Source organism: Electrophorus electricus, chromosome 26 (assembly GCF_041902795.1).
Source record: "Electrophorus electricus isolate QZ-2024a chromosome 26, ASM4190279v1, whole genome shotgun sequence".
NCBI classification, from domain to species: Eukaryota; Metazoa; Chordata; class Actinopteri; order Gymnotiformes; family Gymnotidae; genus Electrophorus; species Electrophorus electricus.
This window is the reverse complement of record NC_137522.1, coordinates 10,895,981-10,920,024: the sequence shown is the minus strand read 5'-3', so window position 1 is coordinate 10,920,024 and position 24,044 is coordinate 10,895,981. Positions and strand designations below refer to the sequence as shown.

Sequence of the window (24,044 nt, the reverse complement as noted above, 5' to 3'; positions counted from 1 at the left end):
AAACAGGAACTGAAAATGGCTATACCGCGGACTTGGCACTGTATCATCAGGGAAAATACCTAGGACGCATCTGAAATAGTGTACTTTACTCTGATTATCACAGTATGTACTCTTCACTAATCTCTCAACTGTGTGTGATTTCAACAATGTTAAATTCTATACTATGCACTCAAGTGATAGCTACTTGACTGGGTAATCTAACCAGTGTTATTTGCCAAAGTTCACATATGAACTAGTCAGGCTAACTTGTTTGAATTTAACTGGTACATACAGTCCGAATATTGAAATATAAAACATTGCTGTCTTATATTTGTAATTCATAGATTAGAGCCATAATTGGGGTAAATGCATTTACTATTTTATTTAGCTACCAATAAGCCCATCTCTTCATTTCTGTGGTATGATCCTCTATAGCACAGTAGATTTTTGGTGATTTTAGCATACCATATACATACCAAAGGTGTGTGTGTGTGTGTGTGTGTGTGTGTGTGTGTGTGTGTAATATATATACCTCGAATGTGGAATGGATTACTGAGGATTTCTAAGGATTTCTAACTAAAGATTATTCACCTTACCTCTTTCACTTCCTTCCCTGTTTTGGAGAGGGTGATGTTCTTTTTCTGGATGTGCTTTCACATATCCTTCCATCACTAAAAAGAAAATATGAGAAAACATGGGTGGGCGCTGCAGTCAGCGGGTACTAGATGCCCATCTGAATGAACCTAGGCTTAAATATGTGGCTGGTCCCCGTGAACACAGCCATGTCTGCGGCTTGGCTCATGATGCAGCTGCACCTGGCTGGCTGAAAAAAAAAACCTATGAAAACTATTTTTGACAAACTGTTTTTGCTACTTTTGTGGTGTTTTTGTTTTTGAACTTTGTACGTGTAATGTATTGTTGTTTGAGAAGATCTTACCAAAAATGTAGTTATTCTGATTCATGATCCAGCTCTCATTGCAAAACATTTTCTGCTTTTGCATTGCAGCTATGTTGAAATACATACCAGAAATGAAATGCATAACTTTGGATTTGACATAATACTATATTACTGCTAATAGGACTACTGCTACTAGTAATAGTAGTAGTAATAGAACTGTAGTATTAATGGATTCTCTGGTTATGATTCTTAAGACATGCCTTCAGTATCATCTTTTTAAAGTCAAAAGTAATCCCTACAGAAGAAAGTGAAAGTGTTCATGTGAGTTGATTAGGGCAGATAAAGCAAAATGAAACATTTTTATTCTTCTTTTACAGTAGTTTCATTTTATTGGCAGTAGTTCTTAATTGCTAGGACAATGCTCTTATCATTGCAGTAAAACCTTCCTCACCACCACAGTTAAGATGAAGCCATTACAGATTAGAACAAGAGGGACTCCAACAGCCACTTTGATGGATGTGGCTATAGGACATGTGAAGCAGCTCTCCCCCAGCTCACAAATATAATCTACACACCCTAACACAGAGAGAGGTTAGAGGGGCAAAAGAAGTGAGATTCATAAATGGCCTATTTATTATGTAGATTTGTATAATTACTGTTAATTATCTCACTCATTAGTAGTGAGATAATAGTGTTTTAATATTATCAAACACGCATGCACCATATCCTCACATTATTAGGGCTTAGCGATTAATAATAAGATTAAAAAAAAAAAATAAATTGTAAATAAAAATACCATGGTTCAAATAGCTAATTCTAAAATTCTCAACTGTGTTATACAATAACCCAATTACCACTGCCTACTCTTGATAGTTCACAATAAATGTGAATGAGAAAACTATACTTTATACATCACCTTTGATTACCAGAGGCCTTGACTCATGTAGCCTGCTTTAGACTTAGTGTGACAATCTCATCATCATCTGGGATCCAAGGACCACTAATCCTCCACCTCTCTGTGTCAGTGAACAGCCATTTTTGTGAGCTGTATACGTGTTCAAACATTTAAAGTTAATCTGATCCCTAGTGAGTCAGGAGGGAGGTATGCACACCATTGATTCCAATAAAGTGGAGCCTGCCCAGTCTGCACTGAAGAGCCAGGTCATCCAGTGTTTGCAAGCACCCAGGCTTCTGAAGGACAGAGACTGGTTGGAGTGGAGCTATTAAACCAGCTTCTGACTGTGGCTTTAACTGAGTGGTGTGGTGTTAGCAGGCAGATCCTGTTCACTGCTAGCCTGTTTGTGTGATGTTTGCAGAGTGTGGTGCCACACGTTGTGGCAATTAACAAAGTTAACACAAATTCACAAAACCACAGGCCTAGTTATACAATATATGCATTGGGCTGTCAGTGTTTCCATTACACCACTTAGAATATTTCATCATTATATGCTGCTACAAGGACAATCAACATAGAAATATGTTGGTAGTTTTCTAAGAATTTAAACAAACAGCACATGACTCAAGGCAGCAGCTTTTCACAGATTGAATGTACAACAGAATCAAGTATAATTTGATTTACTTTGATCCACACAGTGGAAAATGTGGTAATGCACATGTTTTCAGATTTATTTTTTTTGCCTTATGGTTCAGAAGAAATGTCTTATGGAACAAATGCAAAATTACTGGGTGAGACAAGCGATACTAATCAAATATTAATGATGACATGAGATCAGTTGCATTTACCCAGTTGCATTAATGGCTGTCAAAAAGATCTACTGGTTTTAATTACCAGCACAATATATACAAATATATTTTTCCCAATCAGTTACAATGAGACCATAGTAACCCTGCAGGGCTTATCATAGATAATTTTACTGTGCGGATGTGCTAGCTATGTTTTACAAAACGTGCAGTACAGAAAAGAAAAAAAGCAGGGTACCATCACCACGGTGCACACTGACCATGAGTGCCAGAGCACAGGAGTGGATGTTGGTGTGGTGCACAGAGCAGTTCTGATCATTTGTATTGTTCCAGTTTGTGGGACACATGTTCGCTGAGGAATCTCTTTGACTCTGAGGTGTTACTGTAGGAGAACGACAAGGTCTGTTTGAGATGGAAGAGTCAGTCAGAGAGGAGTGAGGAGGCATAGTATACATTCCCAAAGTTCACACTGCTGTACTATGAGATTGTGAGGCATGTTTTAGGTTTTTATTTATATTTATTAATTTTTAAAATACCAATACGGTTGAGAAAACATTGTGACAAAGTATATTTTGAAATGTAAATTAAAGTACAGATTAATGTCAGAGATCAGTATATAAGATATATATAAGATTAGTGGGACCTATATCATGTTCCGCTTGTCAGTTATACCTTCAGGGTTTGGTAGGTAATGTGGAATTCAAGCTCACAAATATTGGACAAATTGTGTCCCACTTAGACAAAGTTTACTCACCTGAACTGGAAGATCCGGTTTGTGACTGCATATTCATAAAAGGCTTCTAAGGCTGAGACAGGGTAGGTAACATTAAACTCCTCTCCATCGGTCACATTCTCTGGAGGACACTGAACTCAGGCCATTTCTAATCCTATGGGGAAAAAATTGCATTTGTTGTGTATGTGCATGTACATGTACATGTTTGTTTAGGTGAGTGTACGTAAGTGTGCATGTACACATTATGTTTTTTCACCTTAACCATGATTTTTCCATGTACACATAAGTTACGTAGTCAAGTGGGCTTTTTTAGAGAGTTTTCCTTGTCCCATAGGGCATTCCCAGATAAACATTATCTTAATAGGCTAGGGGAGATTAAAGTTTACAATACACTAAGGCTTTTTCAATAATGTGTCATCAAGAATACATGCGGTGTAATTGGCAGGAACGTATGGCAGGATTTTCTGCTTTATCAAATTACTGAACAATACACCAGACAATTAGACAACTAAAAAGCTGTGCTGAAAAGCAATTCTCTTTTGAGTGTGATGAGGACTGTACTGATGAGGTGATTAAAAAAATTGCCCATCAGTGGTGTATGGCCTTCACACATCAAAATGCCAAAGTATAATAAGGATAAGATAAGTAAGATAAGGAACCTTCTAAAGAAACAAAATCTTGAAAAATCCTATAACTGCACACTGCAGTTACAGTTCTCCACATAAATAACTGTGCATAATTAATGGATATCTAACTCAGTTGTCAGTTTATTCTTACTACCACAGCTGATCATGTAACCATATGGGTCAGTATTGGCCAGCAGTCATATTGAGTATTATCAAAGTCATGTCAGCCTTCAGCTATCTGGACCTGGACAAAACCATAATGAAATCATAATAAAATTGGGACATTTTTTGACATGTAAAGAAGGCCAAGGGTTATTTTCTAGGAGGTAGCACTCACAGTTATAGACTATCATTTAGCATGTCCTGAACACTGGCTCATTTCTGTATCAATCTACCATGTGCATGGGACATAAAAGCATATATTTACACATATATAGCACATATATATTCTCTGACGTCTTCCAGACCAGGCCACACATGGCAAGGATAACACTTCTTTGACCATTTTAACCAGTGTTAGCTATACAATCCCAGCAGAGTATCAGGAGTAACACTTACCAGGAAGAAGCACAAAACAATACTGTGCCACACAGCCACTGAAAGTTGCACGTCAGTATGAGTGCTTGCCACCTGTGGTAAACCAGTGCTGAATGTTGTCCACTTTTTGGTGCCTTGATAGACCCCTAATTATTTAATCAAGAAAAGGGCCTCTCTAATCACATCCAATCATGTTGGTTACTTCTATGATAGCCACTCACTCCAGGAGACACAACTCACCTTCAGACTCCACTAAAACAAAAGCTCAACTATTAAGTCATATGGGTTTTTCAGTTTTATGTAACAGTGTGATACCTTTGTAAAAACAAATAGCTACTTTAAAAAAAAAAATCATTAAAACCTTAGTTTTCAAAATTAGTGTTAATGTTTTAGTAAGCCCAAATCTATCAGATTTATTTGCTATAAAACTGTATAACAAAATTTGGTCTAGGGTAATAGTAACACCATTACTATACCAACACTATGCCTGTTCCCACCTGTGTTGTTTTATTGGAATTAGAAATACACTTTAATTATAGTACAGCTTTACAGAACAACACAATCACAAAGCTTACAGGACACACATGATAACTGAGAAGCTGTGAAGCATGATGTTGGTTGGCAAGTGGTTTAATGCCACATGTTTGCAGTAATGGACCCCCCCCGCCCCCCCACCCAAAAAAAGCAGTAATGTACCAAATCTAATTGTGTGTTAAGTCCAGCCAACAGTCACTTCCCCCTGGGACTCCATCTGAATCTAATTAAAGTACCAAACCACTTCAGGTTTTAACACAGACATTACAGCTATGTGCTGAGATATTTTTTTGGTCCCTTTTATGTCTTATTCCAATTAAGATTTCAGATTACAATAAAAAAATATAATTCAAGTAGATGTTTTCAAAAATGAAAGGTTTGTAAACCGGTTTTGTTCAGTTTTGCAATTGTCCCTTTACTGACTTAAACACAGCCGGTTAAACTTAACTATTGCACATTTCACTTCTCAAAATGATATGGACCTCTACACATATAATAGGGACTTCTACTGAATATCTCTGTGATGTGTAGCCTAGAGAGGAGGAGGATTCTAGTGAAAACCTCTAAGAAAATCTAAACAAAATATTTATCATTTTAAAATATTGTTACTCACATATGCTCAGTGTGAATTTCTGCTTTCATTGTCATCGTTTCACTGTAAGGATTACTTTTTAAGGGGGTCTAAAATCCCTGGACCGTTTTTTTTCCCCTCCTCTTTTGCCACTTTTGATATTTTATCTACATGTCCTAGTTACTATAAACATCCATGGAATCAATTAATTCATCCAATACAATCAGCAGTCTCTTGCAGCCCCTTAACCGGACAAAACAAACAAACAAACAAACAAAACGTTCACCTTGCAACCTCAAAATGCATGCATCCCACTGGATAAGTCATATAAATAAGTCATTTGTATTTGTGTGTTGTTATATATTTTCTTTTATTTTATTAGCTATTTTTCTAAATATATACAGAACACATGCATAGGCTACATGAATATAAAGATATGGACAAAAGAACATGTCTACTTGTATGTTAGTGAGAAATAAAGCACCATATAAAAAAGTAATAATGTGCAGGTCTTTACAGATTAAATTGCTTTTTTTTTTTTCCAAATAGTACAATGCTCCAGCTCCACAATCACCAAACTAGGGCATTTTACCTGAACATTTACATTTATGAATGTGGAGACTTTAAAAGTAAACGGTTTGTCATGCATGCATGAATACACTCATTGGTATGATTTTCAAGACCAAATGTTTCTATGATAAAATCTAACATTTGTCAGTATATTTAATTATTAAAGCACATGTGTTTAACCGGGTAGATCTTATTAATTATATGTGTTTAACTTTATTACTAATTACATATCGATAAGATTAACCATAGCATCTTCCATGCAATATTATTCAGAAAGACGTAACTGCCATTTGTCTGCAGTTAGTTGTTCTAGTAATTTCTGAGAAATTGTTGTCCTCTACGGAAGTGTAAATCATCCAGTTTATATAGGCCTGTGAGAGAAGGCACGTTGTTTAGGGTTGCGTAAACCAAGCAGTGCAGAGGCTATAAAAGGTAATCTCCCTCAACGATCTGCAGGTAAATTCCTGACATGTTAGTTCCTGAATGCGCTGCGTCACTACACCTGCCGTGAATCACAGGGTAGCTGCTACGACGTCATCACGCATTGCATCAGCGTGCGGGTAAACGAGTAAAGCGTTTCAAACGGCCTCTGCAACGATAGAGACAGAACAGGTTTACAGTCCTTTTCGAAACACGTTTATAGTTGTACCTGTATTCTGGATGACTTGAAAAGAAATAAAAGTTTCGCTGTCTCGTTTTCATAATATTGACGCTTTGCAGTAAAGTATACTATCGTTGATTCTCAAATAACGCCGCTTGGTATAGTGACATAGCAAGGTGAGAGTATTTCGCATGTGGGTTACGCTTAAATCAGTTTCCATTGTTCCATGGAAACCACTGCAGAGCTTACAAACTTTTCGAAATGAAAAAGTATGCAAAATTGATTTTTAAAAATATAATAATATGTTACATTATACGTAAACTTTATTGTATTATACCTAAATGTTTACATCCAATAAAGGCTAAATATGAAAGAATACGATATAATCAATTCTTAATTTTTTTTTTAAATTTTTTTTTGAGGACATAAGTTCACACCCATTTCTATGACAGCATCGTTATCCATATGTGTGTGGTTTTTCTGTTGAACTACCTCCCTGTCTGATGCATCCAGGACCCACTGTGCTATCGTGCTGCTCTAGTTACTGGCTGACGGGACTTGCTGTGCTACTTTGGTTTGAGCTGGTGTCTTCATTTAAACCAGCTCTCTGCTTCAGAATGAATGTCTCTCATCCCTCTAAGTCTGACTGCAAGGCCTTCGCCCACAACTAACTTATCCTGTACCAGTGAAACGTGACCATAGAAAATACAGAAATTGTATATAGACACAAAAATAATGTTTAAAATAAAACTCAAACGTGTAAAACCCACACTCTGGGACTTTTAATAATGAAACAGATAAAAAGACATATTACCCTGCTTGCTGGCTTAAAGTACTTTACAATATAAAATAATTAAAACTTGTCATCCAGTTCAAGCTTAGAGCTACTCAATGATGGATAGAAATTTAGTATTGTACATATAAAAACAATCAACAAATTTACACTGATTTCTTTATACAATATAAAATCTAAAACAATCTAATAATTATAGTAATGAAAAAAAATATTGAGGTCACAGAAAGGAAATGCATTGAACTGTCTGTTAAGTTAATTCCCACAAGGTGCATTGATCTTTTAAGTACCATGGCAATATATAAAGCTTCAGACCAAAGCTACAGTGGCATTTCTGGAATGTCTGCACACTACTGTAATGGACACACAGAATCAGTCACTCTTACACATGTAAGTACATGACAGATCAGAGTTCTTCGGTCTTCAGCATGTCCACAGTAGATGTCTTCTTGTCTTCAGGAAGACGTAGGCTGTTACTAGTCTCTGGGCTCGAGCTGTTAGCCCGAATGTTGGCCCTGGATGACCTCTGCCGGCGCGTGCCTGTACACACGCAGCGCAGTAAGTTCTTGATGGTGGTCCACATCTCATCATCCTTGTAGGAGTAGATGATCGGATTCATGACTGAGTTGAGGACTGCCAGAAGAAGGAGCCAGCTCTTGAACTTCGATACATTGCACTTCTCACATTTTAAGCCATCCAAGAGCAGCACCACCAGGCCAGGGGTCCAGCAGAACACAAAAACTCCTATAAAAAGCATAGAAACACAACTATTTTAGAGTGTGTGATATTAATATCGTTTTGCTTTTTATGGAAAATAGTCAAATAGAGTTTGCAAGGCCATAAATTTCACAGTAAATTTCATATCACAGTACCAAAAGAGACATCCACTGTTGTATGCTATATATATATTGCTTATACAGTAGGATTTTAAACTTCCTAAACCTGGAATGAGGTCTCTTTAGTGAAGGACTCTAGACACTTTTTGGTATGTTAAGGGATTGGAATGGTGCTTTGAAGTGGGACTTTGAATGAAAATGATGTATTTTTAGATTTCTAAAAATACAAAAGCAAAGAAAGTGACAGTGTTCAACAAATGGTCAGTTGTGAAAGAGGAGGAGCATGTGTTGGCAACTTCTGCTGCTGATATGTCCATCATTTCCGCGGACTCCTCACATTCCAACATGAGTATGGTATGTGGCGTGGCATTTTAAGGAACTAGGCAGACACCTGAAATTGCAACAGTGTATCTGTTCTGACCATGAAGTGTATCTATGTGTCAAAGGGATTCTGAACAAACCTGTCTCCAAACAAATTGTCCAAAAGCCAAATATGAATTCTCCTTGACCTACATATAGAATTAAATTTAATCTAAACCACTGCTGAGTTTTGACTAATCTTGGGCCTTGGTACTTGCTTTCCCAACTAGATTTCAAGCATTGTCAATGATACCAGTGGCTATACCCATACATGTTCAGTAAACCCACCACTGCTGGGAACAAATACGGGTACCAGGATTGAATTGCGGCAAAATTCTCTCTTCGGTTGAACAAGTGCATCCTGTACACTTTAAGGATGGCATGAAATCCTACCTGAAGGCAGCCAAAGGACAAGCTCTGACAAACAGGAGGGCTAGGCAGACAACATGTAGGGACTCGTCACCTACCAGAGTTCTTTAGCACAGTACATCAAGACAGAACAATGATCATTCTGTTTTCAGTAGCTAAAAATGGAACACTCCCCAACATATGGAAATACACTAGCCACTGTGAAAGAGTGATAAATGTGCCTAGCTAGCCTAAGTGCCATTAACTAGAAATAGCCAGGAACATAGAACAACAAAACTTCATCGAATGGGGTTTCCTCTGTGACTGGTGTGTTCCTCTATATAAATGTGCAAGCGTCCCATCTAATCTTATTATAAAACATCTGGAGGAAAAGGCAGGGCATGTTTTGGATATGGGGCTACTGAGTTTAAAAGCTTTTTACCTATTCATTCATTCTACCCAGTGTTTTGTGGTAATACAGAGACACAAAATGACAACAAATATTAAAATGTTATTGCAGACAACTTGAGATTTTATAAACACCCATAAATCAACAGGCTTAATGATGCGTCATGATAATGTGCACATACATATACAGTATATCTGATTATAATAACTTGAATTAGCCATGAAAAAGATACAGTTTTAAAAGTATGAAGAGCCTTTTCCATCAGTAATGAAGAAGAAAGACTCCTGTCCTCATGGACTGTCACTGAAAAGATTTATCACTGGAGTATTTCAAGCATGTCTAGGGATGTAGAAAAATGACGAGAGTTTCTTGTAAGGTGCCTTCTTTTGCTGGCTACATATGCTTCTGTTGTAGCACATTATAAGAGAGTTTCATTCTTTCAAAAGTGGAGACATACAACAGATTAATGTAACCTTCGTCTCTGTGAGAGGCACAAGAAAAATGGAATGTAGCATGGTACACATAACCAGACAACTCCTCTTATCTCTAGTGACGTGCATCTCACCACTTCTGATCTTTATACTTTAAACTCTAGTGTAGGTTCACTGCATGACAATATGTCAGCATTATCCTAGTCCTCAATGAAACGTTCTCAGCACCATCTAAAACAGACAAAAGATTCCCTCAAAAAAAAGAAAGAAAAAAAGAACAATACAACTGAAATAGGGCAATCCCATATGTGAGCAAATGCTCCCAAAGGAGGACGCTGAATCAAAACACATCAGATATGAAGTCTAAAGGCTCTTTCTGTAGAAGCCACAAGTGAGTCCAACCAGTGATTCAGGCAGCGCAAAGACCGGTCTAGTGCAAGATAATTATACAGGCCTGGGAAGGACTCATCTGATAGGAAGGAGATGATTAATCCACCTCACAAGTATGTTTAGCAACTCAGACTTGGCTGAGCCAGCTGTGTCTAAACTCAAAGCCTTTTTTTCACATCTTGATTCATCAGTGGTTTTCAACACAGAAGGTTTTGTCAGTGAATGATTTTTACAATGTGCACCAGGAATAATCTCATTTAGCCCACTGGAAAACATGACCAAGCAAAAAAACAAAAACAAAAACAAAGAAACTCAACCCCAAACCTCTGGCTGAATCTGACATCCTGCTAAATCTTAAAGTAAATATCCTGCTGAGCACAAGCTGCTTATCTTGTCTGGTAAGTACAACATGACAAAATACACCCCGATGTACACCCGGTGCAGTAAACACTCCACTAGTTTTAATTCACCCAAGAAAATCAAGTGGTAGAGTGCTGACATTGTCAGGATAAGATCATCTGTCAACTCAGTAAGATTTAGCTCCTCCTCCACAATAAAAAAAAGAAGCCTTAACTGATAATAGGTCAAATCCTACCCAGTCACATACTAGCAAGATCTAAGGGATTGTCATTTAAACTGTCGGTGTTCAATAAGTATAGATAAAGAAACGATTTTACAAACACTGTCTTCAGTGTATTTAATTAGATCACATCATTTGGTTCTGTAATAACAAAATATTAAATTCCTGTATTTGGCATACTTGAGAAAGGCGTGAACTTTAGGACTAGCTGAACAGTACTATGTGTTGTGAGTAAGCACATGCAGTACACACATCCTGTAACTGCAGTTGAATTTGAGTAATTGGAGAGTCATGCCTTCTTCTGGGATTAACACCTCACAGTGGCTAAAACATAATATCACATGGAATGCGTGTGGGAGTAAGTATCTACTTCACAGAGGTCAATGTGAAGTCAAAGAGAAAAACAGAAAGGATATCTCCTTAATATCGGTGGTGTTTCTCGAAAATAGAAAATAAAAATTGAGACTAAATCTCCTGCCTTTTTTTCTCCAGAGCAAAAAGACCACATATGTCTCTGCTTATGTTTCAATAGAGATCTCAACAAAATCACATAATGTGCCAACTTGCCAAGATGCCAAAACGCAATGTGCATTGTTTTTTGCTGTGTAAGGTTCACAATCTTAAACAGCTAGCTAGCATAGCTAAAAAAGTTACTTTCATTGTAGACTTATCCTGAAAAAAGTTGACTCTTGTGTTTTCTGAAGATAAAACGTATAGGGTTATATATGCTTAGCTAACTCCCATGTTGGATAAGAAAAAATATACTTTACTGTCCCCTCTGAGAACTTTTTCTTGGATTCAGCATAGCTATTTATGATTTCCATCATATAAATACATACACACATACAACTGCAACAATTAGAAGAAAAATTTAATTATACAGCCTACCAACATAACACACAACAGTCACTCTAGACCCACAGTATTGCACAGTTTACACAGATAATTCCCTGTGTCTGAACAGTAGCTAGATGGGGTTTTCCAGCTTTATAAACATAACTGGCTATTCCAGATATGACGCACTGGCCAATAATTTATTACATTCAAATATTTATTAGCTAGCTGCTAACTTACCTATCATAATGCAGTTGCTTCACTGTAACAGTAGGTGTGTTTTTGAGGGCACATTTGTTTCTTCAGATTGTAACGATTCTGTCTCTCAAATTGAATTTCAAACATTTTACAGCTAACTAACAGCAGCTTAAGAAGACATGTATGTGTTGGGCCACATTAATTAAATACTGCATGTATGATCAGAGTGGTCTAGTCTCCTAGAGCAAGTGAGAAAGCTAAAGAGGGAGCATCAGCCTGTAAAAGATTAGCACATGGTGTGTAGCTCTTCCAAGAGAAATCAACTTCAGCCTAGGTTTAAGATGAAACACAACAAGCCCTGTACACACTCTAAAGTTTTGTGTAATATGTCAAATACATAACAGTTTTAGCCAACTAATTTACAATACCTAGAGTAAATGTATAATGCAATATTGCACGTGTCCTCTCTTTTTGTCTCAACAGGATATATTCTGAAACAGCACCTTGAGTTACATTTTATGAAGACAATAATTAAACAAAGTAGTTAATTAGTATCCATACACTTTTGTGTATTTTTTCTTTTTCTTTTTGCAACAAACTCTACATTTAAAAAATAAACTCACCTAATTACTTGCTATCATTCTGTAGACTATATGCTGCACATTGGAATTACGGTAAGGTCTTATATGCCTGCATATTTCTGTAGTATCTCTATAGATTTCTCTATAATGTGTCTGAAAAAGACACTAGCTGCTCTTGCTAGGTGCTTTACACCATTTTATACTGCTGCTGCTGCTCTACTGGCAGAAAATGTTCATCATCAGAAAAGATTAACACAAGACAAGAAATAACTGCCCATTGTCTTAATTCGTTTTTCAAACTAAGTTCTCGGTTTTAACTCCATTTATCTCATTAATATTGTGTCTCATTTTTGTCCAATGTTGTTTCTCCTAAAGACTTTTAGGAGAAATATTTTTGTTTACCCTTATTTCTCCTGAGCCATTGAAAATCAACCTTTAAGCAATGAAATGTTCCTATTAGAGGATCTTACCCAACACGGTCATCACAGTTTTAATAAGCTTGATTGGCGTCCTCTTGCGATTTATAGATCCACTTGTATGGGCTTTTAAGACAGTTGTTTTCTTCCTTACATAGATATATATCCTTAGGTATATGGACACCATTATCAGGAAAACAACCAAGTTGGAAACAGACCAGAAGATCAGGTAGCTCCTAGTGAAAATAGGTGCTAGTGTGGAGCACGACTTTAAACTACAGATGCAGTTCCAGCCCAGGCTGGGCACAGCTCCCATGAATATGGAGATGGCCCACACAAGCACAATCAGGAGCGTAACCCGCCATTTATTGAGATTACTGTGAATCTTCCAGCTCATGACAGAGATGTAGCGTTCCAAAGCAATCACCAGGAGATTGGCGAGGGAGGCTGAGAGGCTGGTGTCCAACAAGCCCTGACGAATGAAGTACTTCTGCACAGTCAAGACTGGGGACACTGAGGGGCCAGTGTTGAACATGAGATAAATATAAGCAATTCCAGCAAGGAAGTCCGAGGCAGCCAGGTTGGCCAGGAGATAGTAGAAAGGGTAGTGAAACCTCCTGTTTGTGACCACCGCTGCAATGACCATGGCATTGGCCACCAGTATAAAACTGCAGAAGATGGAGCCAACACATTGGACAAGGATAAGCTGTGTGGCCTCCCAACCTTCACTGCTTTGGTTGCTGTTATTGTAGAAAAAGCCCATAGGCTTGTCATAGTAGCATTTGTTTTGATTATCCATCTCGTGCAGAATAAACTGCTGTTAAAAGAATAAATAGCCTAATTAGATATCCAGTGACTTAAAAGACATGAGTTTAATGTCTGAAAACAAACAACAAAATATTTCAAAGTGAACCAGTATGGAGTACAGAAAGACTAAACATTGATTTTTTTTGTATAGCCTAATGTAGGTTATGTGACGACAGGATCAATCTATGTTATATACACATCATACCATATGAGCTGTAGTATATTTAAGTGGGGTGAAAATTTTCCCAGCGAAACCTTCAAATGAGCTAAAGAGTTTAAGATATATGCGTCTAAATGTCCCCAAGGAAACTGGCTCATTTTCAACTAAGCATTTTATAAACGCAATTCAGAAATTTAAAGCACACACAGGATTGCCTCTGTACAGCATGAGGCTCGCGCAACTGTGGAAGCTTTTACTTACCAAGAGAAAACTCAAGACTGCTTCAAGTGATTTGTGGCATTTGTTCATGAATGTCGACGAAGGCCATTCTATGCGCTTTTCATTGTTAGCATTCTCCCAGCTGGCAAATGAACCGAAGAGATCACAAAGCAACTTCGCCCTAGGTACGGCTGAGTTAGTCTGAGAGCGCTGGAAGAGGCTGGAGGGCGGTATAGATCTATGTGTGCGCAAGGACGTCATGGGTGTGTGTAGCTATTACGCCTTTTTCACAATGCACTATATAGTGTCTTTTAGCTCACTCGGTTGCACAGCTAGAGTTGCAGTATCAAATCTGACTGTTTTAAATATCGTTGAGGACCTTAATGAAAAGTTAACTGAATCTGAAGCTGAATCAATTAGTTACCAACGCAGCGTCGTTAGGCAGCACACAGCTTGCGTAGACCGTGTCGTTTTGCTGAAAGGCAGTTGAAGTCCAAAGTAAATCACGCTTACGTAACATTGGACAGCCTGATTACAATCGAAGAACATCGAGATCAATATCAGGAATAGTTGAATGTATAGGGGTACACCACAGGCTTTATACAGTTTTATGTGGTCTTGAGAAGTTTCACTTCTCACACGCAAGTTTGTAATGGAAGTGAAACATAGGTCTACCACAGACTGCACCTCTCTTGGTATAATGAAAATGAAAGTTTACAGATTTCCTACGCAAAGAAACTACTGTAGCCTATTGGTCTTAAACATTTTAGATATGTAGCCATTGCTGATAAGGCCTACTTAACATTTGAATTAAGGGGACGTTTCAAGTAAATCCGGTCCGTTTTCCTTTACTCTTTTCCAAGTTGAAAAGTGGCATAGTTAAGTTTAACACAGTCAGATGCCAGTCTGTCATAATCCAAATGTGAAAATACAACATTTATAATTAATTATGCATTACATCCTCAATACCTTTTACAAATGCGTCATTAATAATGTATTGCGGCTTCAATGCATTTTCCCAGCACATCACTGATTATATATTGATGGTGCATTTGTAAAGGCAAAAAGCTAAGCTTAGTCACCAAATAAATAATTTCACTGAATACTTATCCAAACCCCATTTAAAATATGTGACAGGGATATTATTGCACATCATATTAAGAGCCATTAGACATTTCCTCTGCTTGCTCTCTGACAGAAAATGTCAATTATATGACTCAATTATTTTGTAGCCCTCTACAGTGAAGCTTACTGAGGTTTACTCATCTTTCCTTTGGCTAATGGAAGAAGTCATGTTCCCATCTGTCATATACAAGTGAATTAGAAAATATTCTTTCCTCATGTGGAATACATGTTTGCATAGAATATGTATAAAATAATGATGCAAAGTATTTTGTAAATGATACAAAGTATTTTGTAAAACCATAAAGAATTCGTAATCGCATTATTTTGACACAGAATACAGCCTTTATGATTTATTTGGCATCCTTAGGTGGTATCTGTAGTTGATGTTAGCTGATGAGAACAACGGTGTCATCTTTGAGAACTCTGCAAGGATAGACAACATACAAATGTAAGAATGTAAACTGGCTTCTAGTATCTTGAATAAATGGTGAGAGTTATCATTTGTGGTGATGCCAGTGCTTTACATGTCTTAACCCCACATATCAACAAATTCCTACAGGCATTTGAGTTCCCAGTATTTCTAGCAATAAATCTCCCCAGTTTGGAAAATACTCTGGCTCTATAGGTGTTCCGCTTTTATAGTCAGACTATACATGTAAAGAATGCAGATATATACACTCATAAATAGTATCCAATACTTACCAATTAGATTTTAAAGTTGGACCAAATACCATTAGTCCTGCATTGTTTGTTATAAGTATTATTAACAGTTTGTAAAATAAGTGATCCTGTTACACTTTTCACTCACTTACTAAACGTATAACACAGATGCTCAGCCTTTATGCTGGTTGTTATCGATTGCTCCAGAGCAATCAGCTCATTCTTGGTTTTCAGACAATTTTGCAGAGAAATGTGATGTGTAATCTGTATGTATTTAAAAAATAATGGTAATAAATTACCTTTTTCCTTTATAAATACAATTTTTCTTCTGTGGTTTTAGCTGTATTGTTCTCTGTATTTGGGCTTCATTGTAAATTGCTATTATTTTCATAGGTTTTCAATCATTTAAGAAAAGGGAGCACTAAAAGCTAAAAACAGCATAAGGCATCTAAAAAGGTGGAATCATACTGTAAATCAGTCAAAACAAAACTGGCTTTAACAGCCTCCAGCTGTTGTTTCAACAGTAGCCTACAATTCAACTGGTTTATTGCTATTATTGGTTGAAAAAGCAGTTGAAAATGAGCATCTTTTCATTTATTAACACTAGATAACTGTCAGATAAACATATTTTCAGCATTTCTACTCCTTCAAGTCAGGCTATTTTGTCTGCTTGGCAAAAAGAGAGGATGATTCCATATCTATCTGGAAGATGACCGGTAAAGGGCTGAACGTATCAAGAGAGCAAAACTCTCAACTAAAGAAAAGAACAAAATTTAAATGAGAAGATGGATCTCGATCTTCTGGCTTATTAAACCTAGTTCCATAAGATACAGTCTAATGATAACATTATTAAAATGGGATACAAGCATCACTTAAGTAGAAGTATTGCAAATAATCTAATCACAGTTGATAAGTATCTGTCTATGGCCCACATTATGAGTAAAACCATTTTTCTTGCCCTGCTCAAATCTACTCAGCATCCTGTTGGCTTGTTTCTTGGTGGATAAGTGGCTTTTATCTAGAACTTATACACAGCATCAAATTATGGTTGGGATTTCAGTGACACTCCCTACAGATAAAGGCTGCCAACTGGACAAGGACACAGCAAAAAAAAAACAACCAAACAAAAAAATTAGTGAGCACTGTTCCTTTTGGGAGGTCTGATTTTTGGCTTGGTCCTTCAATATCACAAGCGTATCATTTTGGTTATGCTGCTTGGGTATAGAGATGATTTTCTTTCTAGTGATCACATTTATGTTAGATCTGTCAAAGACCCGCAATGACTGAAGAGCTGAGAAATACTCAATTGTCCTGGGAATGACCTTCCTCAAATCCATGCCTGGTAGGCTACAGCACAGTTTGTATATCAGTGTGTTCCATGCATTCTGTAGTGAAGCAGGGCTCAAAGCAAACATACAAACAAACCTGAACTTTTTCTTATCTAAGAAATAATGTCTTAATATGTGCTGTCACTCACTGTCAACATGATACTGAAATTTCCTCTATTTCCTACATTTGACCCTAAAGTGACATAAAATTCCATTTCTATCATCCACACTACCATCCATAATGCCGATATTACCAGGCAAAAGAGAGAAAATGAGAGAAAACACATCATCTGTTTTCACAGAGACTGCTCAAGGAGAAAGCTCTGTTTGTCTCTGCTTTTGCCTGCTTATCACAAAAGCAGCTCTTAGCCAGGAGAAAGCCTTCTAGAGTTCCATTTTTTCTCCCCCTTGGACTAACCGTACATTTCTCTGTAATCAGCACATAGCTGGGTGTGTCTGCCCCTTTCTCCCACCACTAGTTTTATGTCTTATGCCACAGCGGCCTAACCTCAGTGCTGGGGAGAAGGCGGGAGCCGGCTATCTGATGCTGGAGATTGTGTACCTTCTACAGCAGCACAGCATGTTGGAGGGGGAGTCTATATCTGCGCGCCCACCATTCTCCACGCTCCCCACGTCCTCCTCCCCCTCTGGGAGGTGGAAATCCCTCCCCGCCTTCAGGAACAGCTGCAGTTCAGTCATGGGGAAGCCGGTCTTCTGGTAGCGCTAGCCCCACATGGGAGTGGACAAGTTAAGTAATATAAGGGTAGCCATGAGTTAAAAGCTAGAGTCAGCTAAAAGCTTTGCCTCAATAGGGGGTGAAGTGGTGATCACTTGTTGATGAGCTATGGTCTATGTAATGTTTACGAGAAGGGTTTTGTAGTCCTGAGTTAAAAGGTGTTGCATGACATTATGGGTGGTTTTACACTGAAAAATTCATAACCCAATGCAACACAGATCTACTTAAGTTCATAATGACCCTTTTTGTCTTCTTTGGTTGCCCAGTAAGGAACATACTTCATGCGGTTTTAGAGCACACAATTTCCTACTTTGGTTTGGACTGTTTGAGCACCCGTTTATGTTATTTCTAATATTATGAAATAAAATGAATAAAAAGATATATTTAAATTTAGTCTGGGCATGGATAAACACACAAGTAGGCATGAAACCTGTTCTTAAACCTGTCCTTTAACTGAGAACTGAAACCTCACAATACCTCATGGATTAAATGCCACCTCCTGAAAATGAGCTGATGTTAACTTAGCCCTCAACGTATTCCACACCTCTGCTGGCACTGGATGACACTGCAATTAGGATGAACTGTGGAGGTTACCTTGATGCTATCATAAGCATCCGTGATGAGGGCTATGAAGAGACTGAGCACCATGTAGATGAAGAGAGATATGAAGGTGTAGAGATAGACTCGACTGAACAGCCACACCAGTGTGTTCTTCTGCTGGAACTCAGCGAATGTTGGGAACATGTCATCCCCATTGACAAGGGAGAAGAGGCACTCTGCCACACGGCTCAGACCTTCAAACTGGCCCCAGCATGCAGCAAAGCCAATCAGACCAGGTATAAATAAAGGATAGGTGTAAAATTAGCAAACTGAGTTTTTCATATTTGTGCGCATATGTGTGTTTTGGGGGTGACCAGTAGAAATGGGAGGTAATACTGACCAACAGAAATGGGAGCTAACCGAATCTTTTATGTGGATAAAAGATAAGCCTTGACAGAGCTCCTTATCAACCACACAGAAATAGATATTACAATGAATGGGGCAGTGGTAACTCAGTGGTGAAGGTAGTTGTAATTGGAAGGTTGCCCCACCACAGCCACTGTTGGGCCCCTGAGCAAGGCCCTTAACCCTCAATTGCTCAAGTTGTACTCTTTCATAATTGTAAGTCGCTTTGAATAAAAGCATCAGCTAAATGCCATAAATGTAAATGTAATGCATGTATCACTTAGAGTACAGAGAAATTCATCTTTGTACAAATATTGCCATCTTATGGTCACATAAGGGTAATGCAGACTATATAAATCCTGGGTGCCAAGAAATGAGCATTAAGACCATTGTTCTCATGTTACAACTTTAAGATCAGGCAATGCTGATAAAATTCTAAAGACTGAGTTTATACCTGAGACTGAGTTTATTCTCTTTATATGTTCACATTTTGTGGGCTACAATTTTTTACCTTTTCATGGTAGGGCCCCAAAACAATCCAACCACAGAACGTGTAGCCCAGGTAGATCATTCCTGCACAGCAACAGAAGCGCAGGACCTTGGGTAGGGCTGCTTGCATGGTGAGGATAAGAACCTGCAGCAGGGCAGAACGCCTGACCTTACTATAGGCTTTAATAAGCCATGAAGGTGAACATAGTTACTATAAAACAAACATGTGACCAAATAGTGTCTTATGTACATGCTAAAGAAAACACATGTAACATAACAGCATTAAGAAAAAATGCTGGTCTCATTTGTGCTGCTGAATGATTACAGTTTTTGGGCACAGGGCCATATATACCCAACCATGTGAGTAACGTGTGCTTACTCACATTGTACTTCTGGAAGTACCCCAAATATCTAATGACACTAACCCACACCATAAGTGTGGATGTTCCCAGAAAGATGCTACACACATCGTAGGTGGTCAGACTCTGTGGAAAGAAAGAAAGGGAATGACTTTAGCAAACTAACAAGGGTAAATTCCTATCCTGTCAGTGAGAAGAGCCCCTTCATCTTCACCGCTCTTAACAAAATAGTCAGTGAACTATGGCAATAAAAGAAATCCATTGTAAAGTCAATTTGTTTGGAAGGTCCAAAGTCCAAAAGGTAACGTGCTTACTTTTGACATCAATAAACTTTTCCTTTATGCATCATAATGAATATCCTATCTTTCTTTAAGGAGCAATTCAGTGAATAAAAGGCACTCAGAAATAGTGATTAATAAACAACCAAGTTTTAACTACTTTTTATGTATATGGTTATTTAATATTTACTTAAATATACTGTATGGCCAAAAGTATTTGGACACCACGGGCCATTAATACGGAGTTGTTCACCCCCATCCTGGAATGGGAAAGGATATGTGCTACATGCTTTAACACTTGGTGGCTCTGTCCTGTGAGTTTGCACAGATTACCACTTTGTTAGTGAGCTACTGTTGCTCCACTTCTGTTTCACAATAATAGTGCTTACATTTGACCAGGGCAGATCTAGCAGGGCAGAAAATTCTCTAGTTGACCATTTAGCCACTGAGTTCTTCAGTACAACCCATTCTATTGTCAGTGTTTGTGTATGGAATTTGCATGGCCATGTGCTTGATTTTATATGCTTGTTCACAAAGGTTGTTGCAGAACTCAATAAATAGGATCTGTACACACAGACCTTTGACCATATAGTACATATTAAAAAGTTGGTTGCATAGTATATAAGAAATTGTTATTTGTTATAACATATTAGAACTATAAGAAAATTCATCTTCTAATGAAATGAATGTGTGAAAACATCATACAAATAAAATACATTTAAAATATAATGTACTATATAGAGTATACAGTAGTGTGAATAAAAATGTCTACTTTCTATTCTAGTATAGGAAACAACTATGAATGTAATGTAATATGAATGTAATATGTAAACATATTACTCAGTATAATTAATTATATTTCCTCTGTAAAGTGCAAAAGATCAATTGCTTTATATATTTTCCATTTCCATATTTACCTTTGCCTGTATTTCCATCTTCAGTATTGATCCTGTGATTGCCATAACATCACTGATGATTACCAAAATATACCAGCCATTTAGGAATTGTCTTTGGTCATCCTCACATACTTTATGATTGTAATTTTTGAGACAGAACTTGGAAAATCTCTGCAAAAAAAAAAAGTTAGCAAACTTCCTATGCAAAGGTCATACAAAGACAAGTGCGACATGAATCATAACCATATAATCAACAAAGGAGAGCAAAACAAATGATCACTGAAAAGCTCCACATAAAAGTAAAAAGCATGCAACAGGACACTCCCGTTATACATGCTCCATGTAAGCACTCGTTCCTCATGATTCGGAGTTTACCTTAAGCAATCTAATTGCAAGAAAAATAGAGCGAATGCAAAGCACAGCAGAGGTCAGGCACACAAAAATAACGAAGCCATCAAAGACCAGGAGGTAGTGAGTGTTCTTCTGAGCTAAAAACACAAACAGTAAGTGCATTAGTTGCTGTTATTCATGCTATTAGGTGAGTTATCCAAAGGAAAATTACATGTATTTTGGTTTTCCAGTTGTAGACCTACCAACTAACTGTAGAAAGTTTACATGAACAAGCTATGAGCCCATGTAAATGCAACTTATAGATGACTTAGCATCTCCAATAACATTTAGTATAAATAATGATAGGGTTTTACACTTAATCAAAAAGTTAATTACTCATTTATTAATATAAGTCAGCAGTATTACTTCCCATACCAGTTCCTGAAATCTTCCAGTTCTTGCATGCACTACTAACTGCATCAATAGCAAGGATAATTTTCACTTTTCCACTATGGCACTGATTATCAAACGTAACCTGAAAAAAAGCCAGATGCTGGATTTATAATTCACTTTGTGAATTAATGACTGAACTCTTATTAATATAACAACCCATATTTTGAGGTTAAACACATCTTACCGTCACAACAAAAGTATAACAATCAGGAAGCTCGTATGAGCGGACTGTTTGTAGATTGATTCCTTTAAGTGAGAATGAGATCTCTATAGTGATAAGCCTGCATTCAACAAGTAATACAAATGATCTAATAACTAATAGATAATAGATAATAAACACTAAAAATAATGTTTTTGATAATTCATACCTGTAGAAGTCCAGTTCAAAAAAAGAGGCATTGTCTGTTTTCCATGTTGTTGCAAATTTGGGATCCAAAGTTAAGCACACTGAATAAAAAGATGTTATTTGATTTTTTTAAAATAGTCATTTTTCATGTAAAAAGTTTAAGACCAAAAAGTACTGACTTAATCATTTCAATAATATCTAAATAGTAATGACTAAGGAATGAAGAATATTTTGGGTTTTATCAAACCCTTCCTCAGGGGATTTTCTCAAAAAGGAGCCCCACCTCTCCAAAACAAAAACAAACAAACAAAAAACAACAAAACAAACACAAACATATGAGTGGTGTGGCGATTCAAAATTAATAACCTGTCTCAGTGTGGGCATCTATATCGTAGTATTCGTCTGATGGCTCCACACTGCCCCGTCTATAGTATTCTTTACAGATGACCAATGGAAGTGGCTCTCCATTGTCCTCAGCATAACTAATGGGGCCCACAGACAACTGGCTTATCTGAAAATACTGCAAGCCAGATTTATAATTTATGTTCTCTTTTTCACCATCAGTAAAAGTCAATTTGGTAAAAGGTGTTAGATTACAGAGTTTTAAGCACAAATGAAGCATATAAACTGTGCTTCATGATGTTGACATTATACACATATTAAATAGAACAAAACAATAGTGACAAATGCATGGGATTGCATGAGAAGAACAAAGAAACTCAGAAAGAAAACAAAACAAACCTGATCTATGACATAGTATATATTATCATAGACACTCTTTTTGGTGAACACAGCTACGCTGTAGTCATCATCATCAGTGCCACTATAGCCCTTCAGAAACAAATTCTTAAAGGCCATTAGATTCTCTTCTTTGTAGGACACCACGAGCTGATTGTTAAGCCCAAAAAGAACAAGCTTGAAAAGTAAATAAAAAAATAGACATTAGTCACCATGCAGGCGACAAGGTCGATAACTTCAAAATGATACACTTTCAATAGTATATCTTAACATGCTGCATTCTGTTTTGGTACTTAAATTATTCATTACATTGTAAATATTATCCTCATACCTGTGTAGTAATCATGACTATTTTTAAAATCTGCACCATTAGCTTCCATGGTATTTGTCGTCGAGATTTGTATTTTTCGCAGGGACTCATGAAGTAATATCTGAGGTCATCTCTTAGCGTTTCCTCCGCTGTCCGGTCAACAGTCATAGACATGGTGTTGCTACAGTGAAACAGACACTCAGCAGCTGTTTAACGGGTTATTACCGGCACGTAATAGTGCTAGTGCTTTTAACAAGAACGGACATACACAGCTTGTCTGACTGTTCTTGTTCTGGTTGCAGCCAGCCGCAGACTTTCAACTTAATCAGATCATAAACAAATTTATAACAGGCTTTACTGTATAGACTATTTATTTCCATGTGACAGTTCTATTCTGAAAATGAGGAAGATGATTCATCATACAAGAAAGGAAGTTCGGGGTGTGAGGTATTAAATTCCAATTTAAACTCTTTACATTTAAATCTTTTGAGAGTTTGTTTGTCACGTCCCTTTAAGAGCACTGCCAGCACGCTCATACGGGAAAAGTCCAAGGTTATAAATTAACCATCAAAACATTGACAATGTTTCTGGTCACATTTTAAAACTCAAATACAACTCACCCAAACCATGAAAAGTGATTATCTTCATAAGAACGATAAGTACATCCTGGATAAATACTTAACTTTAAAATATGTCATGATTTATTCTAAAGTCTACTTTATATCGTGTGACAAATTCATGGATAAAACTGCTCTTCATTTTAACGCTATTTTACTTACTTTCTTGAATCGATTTTGTCTCTGGCAAGCAGTTCCATGACAATTTACATGCGACAAACTTCGTCGTTCTTCAGTAGATGTTTTTCAAGAGAATAAAAAATCCTTTACAAATCGTTCCAATAAATATTAAACTACATTAGTGAGACATCACATTTTCTTT

At 37.2% G+C, this 24,044-nt stretch overlaps 2 protein-coding genes across 6 annotated transcripts; both read right to left on the bottom strand.

Annotated features, from left to right (window-relative positions):
- Positions 1 to 7,505: 7,505 nt before the first annotated feature.
- On the bottom strand, positions 7,506 to 15,434 carry lpar3 (lysophosphatidic acid receptor 3). 2 transcript variants are annotated; one of them, XM_027024006.3, is made up of 3 exons: positions 14,155 to 15,434; positions 12,981 to 13,743; positions 7,506 to 8,287 (listed from the first exon to the last, which is right to left on the bottom strand). In XM_027024006.3, exons 1-3 carry the CDS (start codon positions 14,371 to 14,373, stop codon positions 7,950 to 7,952), a joined length of 1,320 nt encoding a protein of 439 aa, XP_026879807.2. In that variant the 5' UTR covers positions 14,374 to 15,434; the 3' UTR covers positions 7,506 to 7,949. The 2 variants fall into 2 exon arrangements, with proteins under 2 accessions (XP_026879807.2, XP_081564406.1); XM_081708280.1 differs by having other exon boundaries at positions 12,981 to 13,740.
- Positions 15,435 to 15,574: 140 nt separating this feature from the next.
- Positions 15,575 to 24,024, bottom strand: mcoln2 (mucolipin TRP cation channel 2). 4 transcript variants are annotated; one of them, XM_027024007.3, is made up of 14 exons: positions 23,885 to 24,024; positions 23,127 to 23,286; positions 22,799 to 22,972; positions 22,424 to 22,577; positions 22,080 to 22,158; positions 21,896 to 21,992; positions 21,694 to 21,793; positions 21,304 to 21,416; positions 20,950 to 21,099; positions 19,779 to 19,880; positions 19,418 to 19,540; positions 18,556 to 18,762; positions 17,788 to 17,948; positions 15,575 to 15,660 (listed from the first exon to the last, which is right to left on the bottom strand). In XM_027024007.3, the coding sequence occupies exons 1-14, from the start codon at positions 23,920 to 23,922 to the stop codon at positions 15,624 to 15,626; spliced, it is 1,695 nt and encodes a 564-aa protein (XP_026879808.2). In that variant the 5' UTR covers positions 23,923 to 24,024; the 3' UTR covers positions 15,575 to 15,623. The 4 variants fall into 4 exon arrangements, 3 of the variants coding, with proteins under 3 accessions (XP_026879808.2, XP_081564404.1, XP_081564405.1); XM_081708278.1 differs by lacking the exon at positions 18,556 to 18,762; XR_014120062.1 differs by lacking the exon at positions 15,575 to 15,660 and having other exon boundaries at positions 17,855 to 17,948; positions 18,439 to 18,762.
- Between the last annotated feature and the right edge of the window lie 20 nt (positions 24,025 to 24,044).

What these genes read in the sequence shown, in the direction of transcription:
- mcoln2 (XM_027024007.3), bottom strand. Translation starts at nt 23,922, where the DNA reads ATGGAACTGCTTGCCAGAGACAAAATCGATTCAAGAAA. An exon ending in GTTATACTTTTGTTGTGACG is followed by an intron (nt 21,794 to 21,895) that starts GTAAGATGTGTT and finishes GCTTTTTTTCAG; the next exon opens with GTTACGTTTGATAATCAGTG. An exon ending in CTGGAAGATTTCAGGAACTG is followed by an intron (nt 21,417 to 21,693) that starts GTATGGGAAGTA and finishes TTGTGTTTTTAG; the next exon opens with CTCAGAAGAACACTCACTAC.
- lpar3 (XM_027024006.3), bottom strand. Translation starts at nt 14,373, where the DNA reads ATGACGTCCTTGCGCACACATAGATCTATACCGCCCTCCAGCCTCTTC. An exon ending in CAGTCTTGAGTTTTCTCTTG is followed by an intron (nt 13,744 to 14,154) that starts GTAAGTAAAAGC and finishes TTCTTTTAACAG; the next exon opens with CAGTTTATTCTGCACGAGAT. An exon ending in AACTGTGATGACCGTGTTGG is followed by an intron (nt 8,288 to 12,980) that starts GTAAGATCCTCT and finishes TGCTTTTTATAG; the next exon opens with GAGTTTTTGTGTTCTGCTGG.